This window comes from Oryx dammah, unplaced genomic scaffold (genome assembly GCF_014754425.2).
Source record: "Oryx dammah isolate SB20612 unplaced genomic scaffold, SCBI_Odam_1.1 HiC_scaffold_24, whole genome shotgun sequence".
In the NCBI taxonomy this organism is placed as follows: domain Eukaryota; kingdom Metazoa; phylum Chordata; class Mammalia; order Artiodactyla; family Bovidae; genus Oryx; species Oryx dammah.
Genome location: NW_024070208.1, coordinates 29655607 through 29676605, shown reverse-complemented (window position 1 = coordinate 29676605; position 20999 = coordinate 29655607). Strand labels below are relative to the sequence as shown.

Sequence of the window (20999 nt, the reverse complement as noted above, 5' to 3'; positions counted from 1 at the left end):
GCTCAGCACACCTGGGAGCCGTCACTGCGGCCCAGAAGGCCGTCCTGCTCGCCGCACTGTCACTGCAGTCAAGGGCGCTGGTTCCCTAGAACCAGGCCAGTCCTGCTCAGAGCTGGGGGCCTTCCCCAAGCCACTCAGCTTCCCTGGTTGGCGGCAGGAGGCTCCTCACGGGAATCCCGAGGCGGCCATCGTCCTGCTGTCCCGGCCGGGGCCTGCTCTCTGGCCCAGGTGCGTCTCCTGGCTCCCGGGTCCCTGGCTCTGCTGAATTCTGGCCCACCCTGGCTTTCTGTGGAGTGTGCTCTTCCCAGCTCACACTACGCATGGCCTCAGCCAAGCTCTGAGGGTGACTTCGACCTGCCTTCCGTCCTGTGCTGGCCTGTGACACTGGGCCCTGTGGGACATAGGCATGGAGCCAGGCTCTGGAGCCAGACTGCTGTGGTTCACGGTCCTTCTCCCACCCTGGCCCCCGGCGGACACACCCATGCCCAGTTCCCTTATCTGGAACAGGACTGCCCTCACAAAACGGTTTTGAAGATTGTGTTGTGTGTCTGCCACGAGAGCAGTGCCCGTCCCTATTTACACGTTTACCTGCTGTGACAGCAAGAAAGGCCCCATGCAACCTTTCAAAAAGTTTCCAACACAGGGGTGGCTGGGTGGTTGTGATCAAGCTGAAGAAGCCAGTTTAATTCTTTACTTAAAAGATTTCATAGCAAATTCTTGTGAGCCTTTTTTTTTTTAATCTTCTTTTAACGAAGGATTTATAAACTAAGCATGCAAGTGCTATATGGATTGCAAGTGTTCAAATCTCTTGTGCTTTAAAGATAAAAGCTGTACTGAGGGTGGTCTTAGATCTGTGTTTTTCTGGCTAGGGTAGGAGCTGTCTGTGGGGTGGGTGCCCTGGTAGCAGATGTCTTTCCTGTCTGAGTAGCAGTTCCGTTGACCTAGAGAACTTTTGACAGTGAGCATGTTTTGATGGATACTGATGGTGTCAGAAACACACAGCAGAAGAGATAATAAGATAAACCATGTGTTTCTTCTTAGGAAGACTTAAGCCTTTTCACAAGGGAAGCTGGAGACAGAATTTTAAATGTTCTGTCAATTAGTTCATTTACTCCGATTTTCTTTCTCAAAGGGGAAATTAATGAAGACCATTTTGGTTCCATTTCAGTTCACCTAAATCAGGCGATCCTTGGATATTTTATTTTTACAGTTTACAAATTGAGCCGTTTGAAATGGTCAGTCATTTCCTACCTATTGTATCCGGCAGTCAGAGCTGCAGTGCTTAATAACAGAAAGCTGTGGAATTTCAGTTGATTTTCTTTGGTTTTGCCAAGGCATCTGGCAGAAAGTCTAGTTCCTGTTCCAGCTTGGCTGCTGGAATCGTTGAGTTCAGGATATTTTTTATGTGCAGCTTCCAGTAAAGGTGGCTTTTGTTGTAGGTATTATTAATCCCTTTGCTGTTGCAGTTCAGTCACTCAGTCGTGTCTGGCTCTTTGAGACCCTATGGACTGCAGCACGCCAGGTTTCCCTGTCCATCACCAACTCCCGGAGCTTGTTCAAACTCATGTCCATCATGAGTCGGTGATGCCATCCAGCCATCTCATTCTCTGTCATCCCCTTCTCCTGCCTTCAATCTTTCCCAGCATCAGGGTCTTTTCTAATGAGTCAGCTCTAAGCATCGGGTGGCCAAAGTATTGGAGCTTCAGCATCAGTCCTTCCAGTGAATATTCAGGACTGATTTCCTTTAGGATTCACTAGTTGTATCTCCTTGCAGTCCAAGGGACTCTCAAGAGTCTTCTCCAATACCACAGTTCAAAAGCATCAAGTCTTCCGTGCTCAGCCGTCTTTATGGTCCAACTCTCACATCCATACATGACTACTGGAAAAACTATAGCTTTAACTATACCGTCCTTTGTTGGCAAAGTCATGTCTCTGCTTTTTAATATGCTGTCTAGGTTGGTCATAGCTTTTCTTCCAAGGAGCTGATCGTGAAATTTTCTTCTAATTTTGTGGCTGCAGTCACCATCTGCTGTGATTTTGAAGCCCAAGAAAATAAAGTCTGTCACTGTTTCCATTGTTTCCCCATCTATTTGCCATGAAGTGATAGAACCAGGTGCCGTGATCTTAGTTTTCTGAATGTTGAGTTTTAAGCCAACTTTTCACTCTCCTCTTTCTCCTTCATCGAGAGGTTCTTTAGTTCCTGTTCACTTTCTGTCATCAGGGTGGTGTCATCTGCATATCTGAGGTTATTGATATTTCTTCCGGCGATCTTGATTCCAACTTGTGCTTCATTAAGCCCTGCGTTTCGCATGATGTACCCTGCATATCTTTTAGCTTACTCTCAAAGTATGTTTCCATCTCATGATGCGTGTTTTCTGAACAGTGCCTCTGGGGGAGGATTGGGCATGCATTACTGGAAGGTATAAGGAAGGAACGCTGGAAAGGAGCCAAAGACCTGGATTTCAGTCCTGGCCTGTGGCTAGAATGGCTGTTAGATGTTGTGCAAATCCTGTACCTTTTCTGAGCCTCTTTTGTTTTATCTGCAGAAGGGGAATGTTGGATTGGATCATCTCCCATGCTTTTTTAGAAAATTGTAGTAAAAAACACATAAAATTTACCATTTTAGCTATTTTTAAGTGCACAGTTCCGTAGTGCTAAGTATGTTCTTACTGTTCTGCAAGCAGTCTCCAGAACTCTCTTCATCCTGCAGAACTGAACCTTGGCCCCCATGAAACCACAGCTCTGCGTCCCCTCCTGGCCCCTGGCCCTCCACCAGCCTGTTTTCCATCTCTGATAGCTCTAGGTACCTCACGTAGGTAGTGTCATACAGTCTCTATCTTTTTATGACTGGCTTATTTCACTTAGCATCCTGTCCTCAAGGTTCATCCGTATTGTAGCATGTATCAGAATTCCCTTCCTTTTTTAAAAAAAAATCTACTTATTTATTTATTTGGTTGTGTTGGGTCTTAGTTGCGACACTCAGGATCTGAGGGCTCTTTGTTGTGGTGCACAAGTTTAGTTGCCGTGTGGCATGTGGGATGTTAGCTCTCCGCCCAGGGATCAAACCGGTGTCCCCTGCATTGGCAGGTGGATTCTTAACCACTGGACCACCAAGGAGGTCCTAGAATTCTCTCCTTTTTTAAGGCTGATTAATATTCCATTGTACAAAGAGGCCACAGTTTCTTTATCCATTCCAGTGCTACTTTTGGATCTGAAATTTCCAGTTTTCTATAACCCGTGTCTAGCAGCCAAAGGCGTGGCCTGGCAAGGATGAGGCAGCCTGGCCAAGGGGAAGCCGAGGGCTCCGTCCCCGGGCTCAGGCTGTGCTCCTGGCCAGAGAGGCAGTGAGTCCACACGTGCCGACCTAGGATGCTAGCCCGGCTCTGGTTGAGCACATTTAGGGAAGTGGTTGAGCCTTCCAGTCTTCTTGGCGGCTCTTCTGAAAAGTATGTTTTATCATCATTAGGTCAGGTGTCACTTGACCCTGAGGTGTAGCAAGCAGACCAGTACATAACTCTGAGGTTCTTCTCCGCTCGCTGTTATTTCTACCCCTGAGACATAGAGAATTTCAGAAAATGCTGCCGAAGGTGGCTGTGCCCCCGTCTGCTGTCACAGTCCCTCCTGCATCCCGAGAGGACATGTCTTGGTGGCAGTATCTTGGCTTGTAAGCTGCTGATGTTTTGTTGATAACGGCTCACGACTGCATTTCTTGTTGCAGTTGTGCGGGAAATGGAAGGATATTTGCCACCGTCCAGTTGTCATAATTATAGCGTGTGGTGGTTGAAAATGGAAAGGGATAATTAGAGGGAGAATTCCTTCTGCCAGAGGAGACAGTGACGATGGCAGATTTAGCTGCTGACACTCTGCGCTTTGTGGAGGAGTCTTTGAGGAGCTGGTTTGATCACGATCAGGTACATCCGTGCTCATGCGCCCACGTCCACGTTTCTGTGTTTGGAGCTCTGCGGCTCTGAGAGGCCCTTCCGTGCTCAGGAAATCTTGTGAGCCCCAGCAGACCCCCTCCCCCCAGGGCTGCTTCTCAGGCAGGAGAGAATACAGTGGTGACATTGCTGATGGCAGCATGTCTGAGCCCCCCAGATGATAAATACGGTGTTTGGTAGAGCCCATCTTCCCAAGGAACGCATAGTCAGAATGGGTACAGTCCTGGCGCGTTTGTAATGCTTACAATGTATCAGGGTTTAAAACGATCTCTCCCAGGAACATTGTGAACCATTTTACATGAGAAGAAAGAGCCTCAGGTCGATTCGGTGACTTGCCCACCACCACGTAGGAGAGGAACGGCCCCATAGGAATCTTCTGTTCTGATGCAGAAATATATTATTGCTGCTTTTCCCGTGTTAATTTGTGTCTGTTTCTTTAAGGAAGCACGTCCAAGCTCTCATTTTCCATGTCTTACCCCCAGATGTTAATATGTATCATATGTGTTTATTTCATGTATTGCTGTTTTTTTTTAATGTGACGAGATTGATCTTTTTCTCTTTTATTTAAAATACAGAATTTGGAGAAAAGTGATATAGCAAAGAAAAATGACATAGGTGAGTAACGATTTCTTTTTTTTAACTTAAGAGTTGATATCCAGGGGCTATTTCTTGTAAATTACATTTCAGTGAAGTGAATTTTTCTTTCTGATTTTATTTATGTGATAAATATTGTTGGCCAAATACTTCGTCTTTTGCTCAGCCCAGTGTTGACCGTCATGGAGACACGAGAACACATTTCAGATGGACATATTGGAAGTAATAATTCATAAGCTGGATTTATTTCCCTCAGCCACAGTGTGTTGAGCTGCTGGTAAAGAGAGACTTCCGTGCTGGGGGGCTGCGTGGGGAATACAGCGGTGATGGAGACAGAGTCTGTTCTCAGGGGTGCACGCACACTTCGTGGGAGGAAGGGTCAGCTGTGGCCTTTATCATGTCCCCTCTGCCTGGAGCCGGGGCACCACTGCTGACCTGCAGGCAGCCTGTCCCCTGCGGGTCAGCTTGGTGACCACGTCTTCTGTCAGATCCTCCGGCGGAGGCGGCTCCTGGCTTCTCTGCAGACATTGCACGTGTCTCTCAGCCCCATCAGCTCCCAGTCTGCACGCACTGCCTTATAAACCCATCTTTCTTCGCCGTGTATCGTGAGCATTTTCAGGGTTGTGACCGTGAGTTTGTTGTGTTTTTTTTTTTCCTGGATTCAGTTTTGGGAAACAGGCTCTGGGTGTTGACAGGCGGGCGAGGCTGACCTCTGCATGTTGGGTCTCTTCCCCAAGCGTGTGTACTTGGTCATTGTGGGTCATCCCGGGACGGGCGATGGAGACTCGGGAGGTGAACCTTGGACGAGGGGAAAGGGACACACTTTCCTTCGTAGGGTCCTCCTTGCCTGGGCCTGGATGCTGAGAGTCTGGAAGGTGGTAGCGGCCCTGCTGGGTGGCGGGCGTAGGATGGGCTCTGCTGGGGCCCAGGTGTACAGGGACCACAGGGGTGCAGGCTAGAGTCTTGGGGTCTTGAGAGTAGCCATGTTTAAGAAGCCACAGTGATTCGCTGCTTGTCTTCCACTCTGTGTGGTCAGCCACTCCTCAGGAGATTTGAAATAGAGATTTTACCTCTGCAGCCGACCTTGGTGGGTTTGGGCATTTGTCTGTGGTTGTTGTTGTTGTTTTTTCAAATTAATTTACTTTTTTATTGAAGGATACCCACTTTACAGAATTTTGTTCTCTGTCAAACCTCAACATAAATCAGCCATAGGTATACATATATCCCCTCCGTGTTTTTTTTTTTTTTTTTTGGTGGAAACTGGTGGGCCTCCTCGTAGCAAATTTTTTTTTTTTTCAGATTGATTTAGTTCAGGCCACACTGGGCCTTCGTTGTCACACCTGGGCTTTCTCTAGTTGTGGCTGTGGGGCTGCTCTCTTGTTGTGGAGCATGGACTCTGGGGTGCTCGGGCTTCAGTGGCTTCAGCGCGTGGCCCCCAGCCTCTGGAGCACAGGCTCAGTGGCTGCAGCACATGGCTCAGTAGCCTTGGCCTCCGGGCTCCAGAGCACAGGCTCAGTAGCTGCAGTGCGTGGCGCCCGGGCTCGAGCACAGGCTCAGTGGCTGCAGTGCATGGCCCCCGGGCTCGAGCACAGGCTCAGTGGCTGCAGCACGTGGCTCAGTAGCCGTGGCCCCCGGGCTCTGGAGCACAGGCTCAGCAGTTGTGGCGTGTGGGCTTGGTTGCACCGCGGCATGTGGGATCTTCCTGGGTCAGGGATCGAACCTGTGTCCTCTGCATTGACAGGTGGATTCTTAACTGCTGAGCCTCCAGGGGCGCCTGTCAGTGGCTCTTAAATGAACGGTGGTGCTGGTCTAGAGCATGAGTTTTCAGCGCACCTGGGAAGCTCCCTGAGCAGGTGAATCTACATTCTCGCAGTTGTACATGGCAGAGTGGGTATTGCTTGACTTGGTATCTGTTCATCTGAAGAAAGACCCAGAGGGCTTATTTGCCACACCCTTAATGTGAGCTGGTGGGATGGAGTGGGGTTGGGGTTTACTAAAGCAGCTGACCCAGCAGAATCTGCACGCCGCTGCGGTCTCATGGTCCCCAGGGCCTGGTGACCGACTCCAAGGGTTGGGTGGGTTTTTCATCTCTTTTGACTCAGTGCCTAGTCAGTACATCCACGAGTGACCATTGTTCTCGCCAGGGTCACTGTATGGCTCTCTGCGTGTGTGTGTGTGTGTGTAGCTGTGCAGGTATGTGTATCCCTCTGCCTCACATCACAGGCTGCTTGTCATGTAGCTTTTGTCTGAAGAACATCACGTTGATTTCTCATCAGAAAAATGCCAGTGTGTGGAAGTCCATCTTTCTAGATACTTTCTGACCGAGACAGATTAGCACGTGGTATGATGTTTGCTATGGTGTATACTCAGAAACGAGACTCCAAGAACCTTGGGTTGCTTCACCTGCACAGAAGAGTTAATCCTCCTGTGTAGCCCCCTTCGGTTCTGTTTCCTGGAAGCTCTCCGCAGCCTCTGTCTGCCTCAGCACCGCCTGGGTCCTCTCCGCACCCGTGATGGATGTCTTCATCGCCCCTTCTCACCTATCACACTCATCATTATTGTCAGGCACTTGGTGTGCCTCCCATTTATTGCTCATTCCTGGAGGAGAGACAATGACAGTCTGTCTTGAGTTGTGACAGTGTTTGCAAAAGGCAGATCACAGTGGGTTTCAGGAAGTATCAGCAAAGGGATGGAATCGTCTTATTTGACTCCAGTGACCAGGGTGTGGGAGCTTAAGAGTTGGGGGGCTGAGCTATGTGAATAGAGAAGATGGCTCCCGAGGTGAGCCCTGGGGTCTGGACTTTGTCAACTTGCAATGAACATAGTCTGCAGAGCTTAGGATGTATATCAGGAAATATTTCTTGGTGCTGATACAAAGAACAGCAGGACAGACTTCCCTGGTGGTCCAGTGGCTAGGACTCTGCTCACCCAATGCGAGGGCCTGAAGTTCAACTGGGCTTCTCAGATGGTGCTAGTGGTAAGCAACCTGCCTGCCAGTGCAGGAGACATAAGAGACTTGGGCGCTACCCCTGGATTGGGAAGATCCCCTGGCGGAGGTCACGGCAGCCCACTCCAGTGTTCTTGCCTGGAGAATCCCATGGACGGAGGAGAAGCCTGTTGGGCTATAGTCCATGGGGTTGCAAAGAGTCGGACACGACTGAAGTGAGTTAGCACGCACGCATGTTCGATTGTGGGTCAGGGAAATAGATCCCACATGCCGCAACCAAGAGTTCACATGCCGCAACTAAAGATCCTGAGTGCTGCAGCTAAGACATGCTGCAGCTAAGACCAGATAAATAAGAATAAACATTTTTTTAAAAAGAAAATACCCCATTTGGAAAGAAAAAGAACAGCAGGAATTTAAGAACTAAACTGGATTAGGTTCCAGATGGTGGAGTAGAAGGATGTGTGCTTCCTTCCTCCTGCAAGAGAACCAAAATCACAGCTAGCTGCTGAACAGCCATCCGCAGGAGGACACTGGAACCCCCCCCAAAAAGACACACCATGCCCAAGGACAAAGGAGAAGCCACAACAAGACGGCGGAAGGGTGCAAGCACGGTAAAATCAAATCCCATACCCACCCGGTGGGCGATCCACGAACGGGAGAACGTTAATGCCAGAGACGTTCTTGCACTCGTGTGAAGGTTCTAGGCTCCACGTCAGACTCCCCAGCCTGGGGATTCCTAGGGAGTCTGACTCTGAAGGCCGGCAGATTTTGATTCCAGGCCTGCCACAGGACTGAAGGAAAGAGACACCACTCTGGGAGAGCACAAACACATAATCAGACCGGACTCTCCTGGTTCTTGTTTGGAATGGGGGTGGGGCTGAATGTGGCCCTCTGTCACTCACTGTATCAGGGCTATAGGGCTGGGCACACTGGGCGCCCCTTCCTCTCTTGCCTCACACAGGTGACTCCCCTACGTGTCCGTCCCTTGCCTCACTGTGCACTGGGCGCCCCTTCCTCTCTGCAGCCCTTCCTCTCTTGCCTCATACAGGTGAATCTCCTACGCATCCGTCCCTTGCCTCACTGTGCACTGGGCACCCCTTCCTCTCTTGCCTCATACAGGTAGCTCCCCTACGGGTCCGTCCCTTGCCTCACTGTGCAGCCTCTTCCAGCCGTAATCTTTGCTGGTGCCCTGTGCTCTGCTTGCTGTTGCAAACCTCCGCTGCTCCTTCCGTTGGGAGAGGGCCCCCTGGGGTCCCCAGGACTCTGTGCCCTCTTCATGTTCCCTGGGGAGGCCCTGCTGTCTGGGGTCCCAGGTGGCTCCGGGGCCCTTCCCCAGTTTGAAAGCTGTTAATCTATAGACCCGACAGAGGAGGAGATGGCTGGATGGCATCATCGACTCAATGGACATGAGTTTTGAGTTAACTCCAGGAGTTGGTGATGGACAGGGAAGCCTGGCGTGCTGCAGTCCTTGGGGTCGCAAAGAGTTGGACACGACTGAGCAACCGAACTGAATCTATAGACCCAGCCTATTTGTGTGGTACATAGGTTCTTCCTGATCTGACCACACTGCTCTCTGACTTCATCACTGGCTGTTCTCTTCATCCTTTTATCAGAAATGCCTGATAAACTCCCCAGTCACCCATTTAGGGCTGCTGCAGAGATGAGGTGGGCTGAGGGCTCTGTGATAACCCAGTTCTTTCTATGCCACTCACCTGCTCCCGTCTGTGCTTGCGTCTGTAGAAAACAGCTATATTTCAGTTTTATTTTTTAGTTTATATATATATATATATATTACTGCATCCCATGGCCTGTGGGATCCTAGTTCCCCGAGCAGGGCTGGAACCTTCGCCCCCTGCAGTGGAAGTATGGAGTCTTAATCACTGGGACCTCCAGGGAAGCCCCACTGCTGTGTTTTAAAGGAAACGCAGGAAGCATCCTTCCCAGAAGCTCTCCCTGCCCTGGCTCCCTGCCTCCAGGGCCCCAGCATCCCCGCCTGGCTCCCAACACGGAATGCTCCGTGTTGTCTTCTGAGCTGGACTCCTGTGCTGGAGTCGTGCTTGCTCCTTTTGTACTCTGAACTCTTGAGCTAGGAGAGGCTCAGTGTTCACCGAGTGCACACAGCATGTGAGATCCAAGCGTGTGATAAAAGGAGGGGAAGTGAATACAAGTCATGGCACAGGACCCAGGAGATGGAAAGGGGGAGAATTTGCTTCCTCTCTTCTTGCCAAGCCTCTTCCCCATGTGAAAGAACTGCTGTGTGTGTGAAAGGTGGAACCTTTGCTGATCTGGTAGAGGAGGTGGTGGGAGGTGATTCCTGCTGGGTTAACCTCTTGATAGGTGGAGATGCTCTTTTAAAAAATTTATTGTGAATTATTTTGAACATACCAGGAGCTACAAAGAGTCACATCCAGGTATCTACCTCTCAGATTAAGAGACACAACATTGCTAACACGGCTGCAGCTTTTAAACCAGTATCTTGATTTTGGTGTTCATCACTCTCCTATAGTCTTTTTTGTTTTTCCAAAACTTTTAATCTTATTTTTGGCTGTGCTGGGTCTTTGTTGCTTTTGGGCTTTTCTCTAGTTGCAGTGAGCGGGGGCTACTCCCTAGTGGTATGCGAGCTTCTCATTGCAGTGGCTTCTCTTGTCTTGGAGCCCGGGCTCTAGGGCACATGGGCTGCAGTAGCTCTGGCTCCTGGGCCCTAGAGCCTGGGCTCAGCAGTTGTGGCACACAGGTTTCGTTGCTCCGTGGTGTGTGGGATCTTCCTGGAGCAGTGATCAAACCCACGTCTTCTGCCTTGGCAGGTGGTTCTTTACCACTGAGCCACCAGAGAAGCGCCCCTGTAGTCTTTGCTACTTTCGCATCAGTTAGATATGTGTATACAAGCGTGTTATATAGCATATATCCATTTTATATAGATTCATGTTTATAGTTTTGAAAGCCATTGATTTATGCCATATGGTCATTACCTCCCACATTTTTTTCAGTGTTCTGTCTGGAGGGTTCATCTCCAGCTTCTGTCTGGGTTGATCCATATACAGCCAGTTAATCTTTCTTGCTGTGGGAATACCACTGTGTAGTATTCTAGTTTGTATGTCTTGTGAGTGTCTGGTTTGCTTCCAGCTTTTTTCTTTTCACACAGTGATGCTGTGGGGAGCACTCTTGTTAACATATACGAGGGCTTCTCAAGGATGACTTATACCAGTGGAGTTTCTGGTTCATTGCAAATGTGCATCTTCAGCTTTATTACATTTTGCAAAAATATTCTCTGAGGTTTATTGACTCCATTCTTGAACAGAAATAAACCTTGTTTCATTCTGATAAGTGAGTTATGTTAATGTTTCAGATGTAGTGGATTGGAGGTTACATTTCAGTTGCAGTAGAAGACACTTATTTGAGCGTTATCTGTGTGTCTGATTTGTAGAGCCAGGATGCTGACTTAAAACAGAGATAGTATGTGGAAGGTTTGAATTTATATAAACTCCTACATGGAAAGAATTAGGTCACATTCAGCAGGTTGTTCAAAAAGCATGTTGGATCATTTTTAGGATTTGGGTGGCTCACTGTGGGGCTGTTTGTTGTATGAATATTTGAGTGAGTGAATCAATGAACAGAACTGTAGAGCTCAACACAAGAATGGTAAAATACAGTGGAATAAATAGAAACCAAGTTAGTGTCCTTGAAAAAAAAGAGTTAGTCACTCATTCGTGTCCGACTCTTTGCAACCCCATGGACTGTAGCCCGCCAGGCTCCTCTGTCCGTGGGACTCTCCAGGCAAGAATACTGGAGTGGGTTGCCATGCCCTCCTCCAGGGGATCTTCCCGACCCAGGGGTCAAACCTGTGTCTCTTTCATCTCTTGCATTGGCAGGCAGGTTCTTTACCACTAGCACCACCTGGGAGCTGAGGTGTTAAAGGGAAGAGCTCACAGTGTGGGGAGGGTCCCCATATTGGTTTATAGTCAACCTTGCTGGAGGCTGCAACTTTATGTGATGTCTGCCTTTGGCCAGCACCCCTGTCTGGTGGCAGGGTCCTGACACACCTGCAGTTTCCTTCCTTCATTACGAGCTTGGAACCTGGGCAGGCCTGACATGCTTTCCCGATGTGGGGTCTGGGCCTCCCCCTCTGCAGACGAGACCCTCCTCTGGTCTGGAGGGGGTGACAGACCAGGGCTGCCTCCCTCCCAGCCCCGGTCAAGACCCCGACGGCCCTGAACCCAGGCTTGATGGGCAGCTCATTCCCGCTGCAGCCCTGTTGCCTGCAGTCGTGGCTGTTTTCCTGGAGACGAACTTCACCCTGGCCAGGTGCCCCCTGAGGCCCCTGCTGAGTGTCGCCTTGAGGGGCCGTCCAGAGCATGCTTGCGGTCGAGTGTCAGTTTGCACGGGGCTGCTGAAACAAAGTGGCGCAGACTGTGTGGCTTCTGCAGAGGTGTGTCTCCGGGTTCTGGAGGCGGGGTGGTTTCCTCTGAGGCCCCCTTCCTCAGCTTGAAGGTGGCCCTTTTTCCCCTGGGTCTTCACAGCAGCCTCCCTCTGTGTCTCTCGCCCAGATCGCCTCTTTTCATAAAGACACCAGGGTATTAGGTTAGGGGCTTCCCTGGTGGCTCAGCTGGTAAAGAATCTGCCCTCAATGCAGGAGACCTGGGTTCAACCCCCTAGGTCGAGAAGATCCCCTGGAGGAGGAAATGGCAACCCACTCCAGTCTTCCTGGCCGGAGAATCCCCCGGATCAAGGATCCTGGTAGGTTACAGTCCTCTTTTAATAAAGGCACCAAGTATGTTGGGTGAATACCTATACTAGTGACCCCATGTTAACTTGATTGCCTGTGTAAAGACCCAGTTCCCAATAAGGTCACGTTCTGAGGTCCTGGGGCTGAGGACACTTCATCCTGTGAAACTTGGGGGTCGCAGTGCAACCCCTAACAGGAGCCAGCCACATTGTAGGATTCTGCGTAATTGTTAAAACGTTTCTTGCAAACAGAGTGGGTTTTCAGTGACTGGGGAGGTGAGTGTTCTAGACATTTTCATACTTTCTCACATTTACACTTGCATACTTTGTGACAGATGCAGGAACAAATTCACAGTTTGTTACCAGACTGGGTCTAGTACAGCCAGCGTATTTACTTGCTAACTTCTAGGAAGGAAGTTGCAGAGATCAGTTTAAAAAGAGAGATTTTTGTCACTAGAATTAACATATAAATTGATTCCCCCCCCAAGAGTTTATTGCCTGAAGGCACACCTTGTGACTGTTTTTTCCTTCTCTTTTCATTTTGATTTGTTTTCAAGTTTATTTCAGTTGTTGTTTTAAAAGAAAAAAAAAAAAAACCTGAACAAGTTTTTTTGTTGTTCTAGATTTAAAAGAAATTGTATTTGTCATCCAGAGTCAAAGTAATTCTTTTCATGCGAAGAAGGCAGAACAGTTAAAACAAAGCATCTTAAAGCAATCTGCAGATCTTACACAGGTAGGTAAAGATGACTTGGGATGTCTGATTTTTTTCTTGATATGTTTATGTTTTCCAAAGCTCTTGGTCCATAGAGAGTCAGTTCTATTTAGATAGAATACATCTTCTGGTTTGTTTTGCTGGCTTAATATGGACTATTTATTGTTTAAAATGCTCTAGTTAATTTCAAATGCTCTAAGTATCATGTTCTAAATTATTATATACATATTTTAACAAACATGTAAAAATGTATAGGGCTAGCATGGTTTCATCATAAAATATAACTGAAAAAAGTGGAAGAAATAACTTTTTAAAGGCGGAGCTTAAAATAGCAAAGATAGTTAATGTTCGAAATTTTGGTAACAGGTTCTAAGGCAATTTTTATGTTGAAATAACATTTTCATTAACCTTTGTGCAGTAGTGCTTCTGTGAGTTTCTTAATCTGTTTTTTGATTGGATATTATTAACTGAACTTCTGATTTGATTTATAGTCTAATATCCGAGGAGGATTATGGAGAGAAAGATTGACAGATCCAGGTTTACTTTAATAAAGTTTAAAATAAGTGTGAACTGAATTTAAATCTGCTCTGCATATTGTGGGAGGTTCAGGGCAAAGGAAGATCTACCCATGCGTGCAGCCATGTAGAAGCGTTCCTCCTTAGCCAAGCACAGACAGTCCTCCCAGCCTGTACACTGCATGTTGGGGCCTCGGCCTTCGAGACAGAAGTGCTTGTCTGGAGGTAAAAGCCATCAAGAGTTCTTCGACCAGAGACCTGTGTGGTTGGCGCATGGCTTGCTTTCTGTCGGTGGGAGCGTGGAAGTAAAGGGTTGGAAATAACAGTGGAAAAGTGAACAAACTTAATGGTGTTCAACGTCAGGGCACTGCTGGCAGTGAGGTTTATCGTGTTTGTTCTTTAAATACTGTGTGTGAGAAATTCATCCAACCTCCCCATGTCCCCACGAGGACAGATCCTGGTTCCTCTCCTTGGAGCATCAGAACTTCTCAAGGGACAGGAAAGGATTGCAGGCTGTAGACAAGTGGGGTTTCTTTGGTCGGGGCGGGGCAGTAATTAGAGATATTAGCTTGATTAAAGTTCTTCTTTGTCTGGGCTTCCCCTGTGGCTCAGATGGTAAAGAATCTGCCTGCAATGCAGGAGACCTACGTGCGATCCCTGGGTTGGGAAGATCCCCTGGAGAAGAGAAAGGCTACCCACTCCAGTATTCTTGCCTGGAGAATCCGAGGGTTGCAAAGAGTCAGACATGACTGAGTGACTTTCATTAGTTGCAAAGAGTCGGACATGACTGAGTGACTTTCATTATTATTTGCCTGGAAACCCAGCTTGGGGCAGTGTCTTCTACTAAAACTCTTCAGATTCCATCACAGAGGAACTCCTGTAGCAACCTTGCACGGCTGGCCTTCCGCCATGGGGTCTGGTAGAGGCGGATGCAGGGCAGTGGGGGGAGGGGGGTGGTGGTGGTGGGGGCGGGGAAAGTGGAGGGGTGGAGGGGAAGCCAGGAGCCCACATAGTTCCTCAGTGGGGTCCAGGCGAGTGTTCATGGAACTGAACTCAACGAGGCCTTGGCAGTTACCCCAGACTGGAAGTCAGTGATAATATCAGGACAGAGTTATGCATCATTTGAGTTCATGTATGGATTACGGGCACAACTATCTCTGTGTAGCTTGTTCCCAGGAATACCTTCCTTCTTGGAGAGGCAGATTCATGTGTGTTTTCTTTTTTTGGCTGTGACTGCAACATGCTGGATCTTAGTTCCCTGACTGGGGATTGAACCTGTGCCCCGTCTAGTGGAAGTGCAGAGCCTTAACCACTGGACCACCAGGGAAGTCCCCCGTGTGCCTTTTAGATTATATACCTTCCGCATTTACTCCATATTGGTAGTCCTCACTGTTAATGTGATTGGTTACATACTTTGCCAGCCAAGGCCACTTGATTAAGTACACGCCCAGTACTTCCTTTACTAGTTGCCAGCTCCTTTTTTGCTGTTTAATTTTTTTTTTTTTTTTTTGGCAAATGGGTACTTTTTTTGTTCTAATAGGTACTCATCACTGTCTCCCTACCTATCTTATCCCCTTTGCTCTTCTGGAAAGAGTGGCTTCCCGGTAACCAGGGACAGGACAGTGCTCCCAGAACTTTGTTTACAATGGGGAAAAGGCATGCAGGTACCTTTTGGAGGGAAGCAGTAGGGATTATTATTATTTTCAAGGCTATGGTTTCTCCAGTGGTCACGTATGGATGTGAGAGTTGGACTATAAAGAAAGCTGAGCACCGAAGAATTGATGCTTTTGAACTGTGGTGTTGGAGAAGACTCTTGAGAGTCCCTTGGACTGCAAGGAGATCCAACCAGTCCATCCTAAAGGAGATCAGTCCTGAATATTCATTGCAAGGAAGTTGCTGAAGCTGAAACTCCAATACTTTGGCCACCTGATGCAGAGAACTGACTCATTGGAAAAGACCCTGATGCTGGGAAAGATTGAAGACGGGAGAAGAAGGGGATAACAGAGGATGAGATGGTTGGATGGCATCACCAACTTGATGGACATGAGTTTGAGCAAGCTCTGGGAGTTCATGATGGACAGGGAGGCCTGGTGTGCTGCAGTCCATGGGGTCACAAAGAGTCGGACACGACTGATAGACAGGACTGAAGAGGGATTGTAAAATGTTCCTTCTTCTTTCCTGCCCCTCAGGCAGAAGGTGCTGCTAGGGGCTGGGAATGCCTGCTTCCTCAGGGATCTGGGGCTCACACATAGGACCACAGGGTGCTTAAAACTGGAAGTAGACTCTGGGGAGGGTGGTTGCAGGTTTGTGTCTAAACAGTGTGGCCGTCGTATATGGATGGAAAGCGTGTGCGTCTCCCAGGACTGGAAGCAGGTGGCGGGAGCTGAGGGTGTGGGCCTGGCAGAGCTGTGGGGCCTCCCGTGCTCCTTACGTTTTGCCACGAGGCCACACCAGAGCTTGGTAACTGTAGTCCCACCTCTGGCGCCAGCTTCATTTCCCACGCCCCGTCCCCTTGTGTTTTCTTTGCCAGTAACTGCGAACTCCTTAGAGTCCCTGGGCCTGCCTGGCTATGCCAAACCTCTGTGTCCTTGCACAGGACCCCCTTCATCTTGACAAGCTCCTGGGGATGTCTTTCTGTGCAGTGTCTTGACCCACAGGGACAAATGGCTTCCTCCTTGGTTCTGCTTTTATTGTATAGTTTTCACTTTTGTACTATTTTTGTTCCATCTCTCTTTTTATAAATTTTGAGAGCAGAGAATGTCTTATTGGTTTTTGATCCTCAGAACCAAGCACAGAGCTTTCCATGTTCAGAACCTGAGTCTTCAGTGAATATTCATTAAACTGAGTCCCTGAGATTAATCATCTAACTCTTTCCGAATTTTCTTTTCTATTGTAATATAAGTTTCCTTTTATTTCTCTTACAGTATGGTCACTTTTTTCTTAAACCGCCTTTTTAAAACTGAAGTTTAGTTAATGTACAGTGTTGCGTTTCAGGTGTATGGCAAAGTGAGTCAGTTATGTGTGTGTACATACACACCTTACCTTACACATACACACACAGGTGTAAATTTTTTTTCAGGTTCTTTTCCATTATAGGTTATTAGAAGGTATTAAATATAGTTCCCTGTGTTCCACGGTAGGCCTTTGTTGTTTATCTGTTTTACATATAGCAGTATGAATATGTTAATCTCCTGATTTATCCTTCTCCCCTCCCCTTTGGTAACCACAAGTTTGTCTTCTATGTGAGTCTGTTTCTGTTTTGTAAATAAGTTTGTGTGCTTTTTTTTTTTTTTTTTGTTTGCACATATATTTGTCTTTGGCTTACTTCACTTAGGATGATAATCTTTAGATCCGTCCATGTTGCTGCAAATGGCATTTTGTTCTTCTTTATGGCTGAGTAGCATTCCACTCACTTTTTGCTTTCACGCATTGGAGAAGGCAGTGGCAACCCACTCCAGCATTCTTGCCTGGGGAATCCCAGGGACGGGGACGCCTGGTGGGCTGCCGTCTCTGGGGTCGCACAGAATCGGGCACGACTGAAGCAACTTAGCAGCAGCGGTATTCCATTGTATATGTACCCCATCTTCTTTCTCCATTCATCTGTGGATGGACACTGAGTTTGCATCCATGTCCTGGCTATTGTGAATAGTGCTGGAATGAACAGTTTTGACTACACACAAACACACAAACCACACAGACTCTTATGAAATCACAGGTTCTTTGAAGGCAGATGCTCTGGCTTGTTCTGCTTTTAATTCTCTCATAGTAGCTTTCACATAGTGAATATTGAACATACAGCATTTGAATTGAATTCAGAATAAATGGAACAAACGAAAACTAAGCATTAAGTAAATTATTTTATCTGTTAAAATTATTTGTCTTAATTTTTAAAATGATTAGAGCCACCACCTCTTATATTAAATATAACAACTATTTTATTTCTCCCCAGGAAGCCACAGAGTTTAGGGAGAAGAGTAGAATAGAACGGGCCATGAGTCGCTGCTTGGAAAGTGTAATCTCACGCTTAGGTGGATCTTTGAGAGACAGTATGGAAAAGAACCAGAACGTTCACTGACTGCTTTCACACAGCCAGCTTAACAATGACTAAGGAAGGTGGGAATTCACTCCCCTGTAAACAGTCCACGTGAGGAGGGCAGGAGCAGGCAGCCCTGCTCTGCTTTCCTGCTGTCTGTTGCTTGCTGTGAGCTGAGGGGTCTTGTCCTTACTGCATGGTTGAAGCTGGCTGACACCCTTACTTTTCATCCTGGTGTGTGGAGGACAAGTAGGGGTCTTTTAAGGATAAGACCTTGAAGTTGTTTTTCAGTCGCCAAGTTGTGTCTGACTCTTTGCGACCCGGTGGACTGTAGCCAGGCCCCTCTGTCCTTCACTATCTCCCCGAGTTTGCTCACATTCACGTCCATTGAGTTGATGATGCCATCCAACCATCTCACCCTGTCACCTCCTTCTCCTCCTGCCATCAGCCTTTCCCAGCATCAGGGTCTTTTCCAGGGAGTCAGCTCTTCACCTCAGGTGGCCAAAGTATTGAAGCTTCAGCATCAGTCCTTCCAATGAATAGTCAGGGTTGATTTCCTTTAGGATTGACTGGTTTGATCTCCTTGCAGTCCAAGGGGGCTCTCAAGAGTCTTCTCCAATACCAGATTTCATTAGAAAGCATCAATTCTTCGGCACTCAGCCTTCTTTATGGTCCAGCTCTCACATCTGTACATGACTACTGCAAAACATAGTTTTGACTATATGGACCTTTGCCAGCAAAGTGATGTCTCTGCTTTTTAATGCGCTGTCTGTCTGGTTTCATTGTGCTTCTGCTTAATTTGTATTGGCATTTGCTTTCACTATTTGCTGGTTGCTGCTGCTAAGTCACTTCAGTCGTGTCTGACTCTGTGTGACCCCATAGACGGCAGCCCAACAGGCTCCCCCGTCCCTGGGGAAGGCGATTTGCTGGTTAGATCGCCTGTTTAGCCAGTGACTTAGACGGCCACTAGGTGGCAGTATTGGTTTTACATTTAAAGACACCTAATTAAGCATCATCATCAAGAAACCCCTCTCCCCATCCGGAAGTTTCCATGGTTTTAGGTGGGGTCTAGACTGAAGCAATAGGAAAGCTCCCTTTAATTATCAGAAGGTATGTTTTTCTTATTCTGAAATTCCTTCCTAGTGTGAAAGCCAGCTATGAGTATTGAAATAGTTATGGCAGAACATTGTTTTAGCACTTGAGTTTAATTTACTCACAAGATCCAGGGTGTCCTGTTACGACTTAAAGTAATTTCATCTTTGGGTTAGCAAGTCTTGTGGTAGTTGAAATGGCTGGAACGATTTCAAGCATTTGTAACTGTACATGGTGCTGGCTCATTTTTTACCTTTGTAGAATTCTTCATGTTACTTATACGATTGAGAGTCGAATTTATTCCATGGGTAGCATTTTGGAGATCCACAGATGGTTGAAAGCTCACATTGGGTCTGCAGACAGTTCTTTGAGCAGTGATACACTACCCTGACCTAGAACTCCATGAAAATAGAGAAAGAAGATGCCGTGCAGAGAATTAAGTGCTGAGATGCACAAGATGTAGGGCAGCAGCGTCACTTGGAGAGGCAGGTAGTGGCTCCTTAGTTATAGCTTGACTGAAACTTGTTTTAAAAAACTGACGTTTTTTTTTTCCTTTTTAAAAAAAATTAATTTATTTTTTATTGAAGGATAAATGCTTTACAGAATTTTGGTGTTTTATGTCAAACCTCAACATGAATCAGCCATAGGTATCCATATATCCCCTCCCTTTTGAATCTTCCTCCCATTTCCCATTTCCCATCCCCTCTAGGTTGATACAGAGCCCCTGTTTGAGTTTCCTGAGACATACAGCAAATTCCTGCTGGCTGTCTATTTTACATATGGTAATGTAAGTTTCCATGTTACTCTTTCCATACATCTCACCCTCTCCTCTCCTCTCCTCTCCCCATGTCCATAAGTCTATTTTCTATGTCTGAAACTGACACATTCTTGAGAAAGGATTGACGGCCTAGTCATCAGCTGAGGAAACTGAGGATGTGCGAACCCCAGGCAGAGTTATCAGAGCCTCTCCAGCCCGTGGCATGGAGCAGCCGGCTCCTCCTCCTCCGAGGGGCCAGCCCCATTGTTGCCAGGTGTGTGCGCTGTGCCTCTAGTGGGACAGGATGGTACCTGCAACCTGAACTCCTGAACTCGATGTCTTCAGGTTGCAATTTGGTTTTTTCCATAGATTTGCCCACCATGAGCATTCAGAACAGTTGCTTAGTGAGGAAAGAATCCCCGGTAAGTTTTATCATGTGAATATTTATCTGATAGCCCAAAATATCTCTTCCTCCCACACCACCAGATGTCTAGAGCTGCTGTTTATTTATTCATTACTCCTGTCGGGTTGCACTTGACTACGAGATCTGCCAAAAATTAAGGTGTAAAAATTTAATGGTTGCTGCAGTCGTGCGTCTGCTTTTAGCTGTTCTCTTTCGCTTTGGCAAGTCGTCCTCTATGCCTGTTTTGCCTCAGGATGCTAAAATGCAGTCTTACTCAAAACACAAGACATTTTTCATTCTTCTCATGTGACTGTAGGAACCAGGAGCCTAGGTCAACTTTCTGTCTGAAACTTAATACTGTACTTGGAGTTGTTACTGGAGTGGTGAAGCTATTCTTATTTTCTGAAACAGTCTGGGTCATTGTGGATTGTCGCTCCCATCTCTAGATTTGAAGCTTATAGTGCAGTTCATAATGGCTTTGAAGTCTATAGTGAGACATTTCTTCTAAAGAGGAAGGCAGCAGACTTTACCAAGTGCTTCCTATGTGCAGAGAACCATTCTGGATTGTTGTGGAGCAGTTCAAGAGGAATTAACAAAGATACCCCAGTTCCTTGAATTACTTATAAGGTAGATGGTGGTGGTGTTTTTTCAGTCGCTCAGTCGTGTCCTACTCTTTGTGATCCCATGGAATAAGATAGATGGTAACAATCTCATAATAGAAAATACAGGAGACGCAGGTTTGATCCCTGGGTCAGGAAGATCCCCTGGAGAAGGAAATGGCAACACCCTACTCCAGTATTCTGGCCTGGAGAATCCCATGGACAGAGGAGCCTGGTGGGCTATAGTCCACGGGGTCACAAGGAGTTGGATATGACTGACCACACACATAAGTAGAAATTTAAAATCAAGTCTATTAGCCTATCTATTTGACAAATATTAACTGCACAATTCTGGCTTTATTAAGTACTTTCAAACATCTCTAGACAGTCCATGGGACCCTTGAAAAGACAATAGTCACGAAGCAGTTTAGGAAGCAGAGCGACGTGTAAAAAGCATGAGTGAATATCGTGCCGACAGTGCTTGGTGGAGCTTGAGGAGATAAAGAGGGAAGACTTGTGTCAGGTCAGGAAGGAGGGATGGGAACTGAGCTGGAGTGATGCTGGTTTAGAACAGGGTACAGATCTGGGAGATGGAGACATGAAGCATCAGTATGGTCGGCTTTGGGGTACCTAGAGACCTAGGGTTTGTTTAGGGGGAGGAGTAAAGTGTGTTTTAGCAGGAAGAGT

At 47.3% G+C, this 20999-nt stretch overlaps 1 protein-coding gene across 3 annotated transcripts in view; it reads left to right on the top strand.

Annotated features, from left to right (window-relative positions):
* Positions 1–20999, top strand: part of B3GLCT (beta 3-glucosyltransferase) — a 109913-nt gene that overhangs the window by 16493 nt on the left and 72421 nt on the right. For all 3 annotated transcript variants that reach the window (XR_005725697.1, XM_040267130.1, XM_040267131.1), the window contains exons 3-4: positions 4514–4553; positions 12825–12934. Coding sequence is in view for 1 of the 3 variants with exons in the window: in XM_040267130.1 (XP_040123064.1) it covers positions 4514–4553; positions 12825–12934 (150 nt within the window). In the remaining 2 variants the exon portion in view is untranslated. The remainder of the gene's footprint in view (positions 1–4513; positions 4554–12824; positions 12935–20999) is intronic.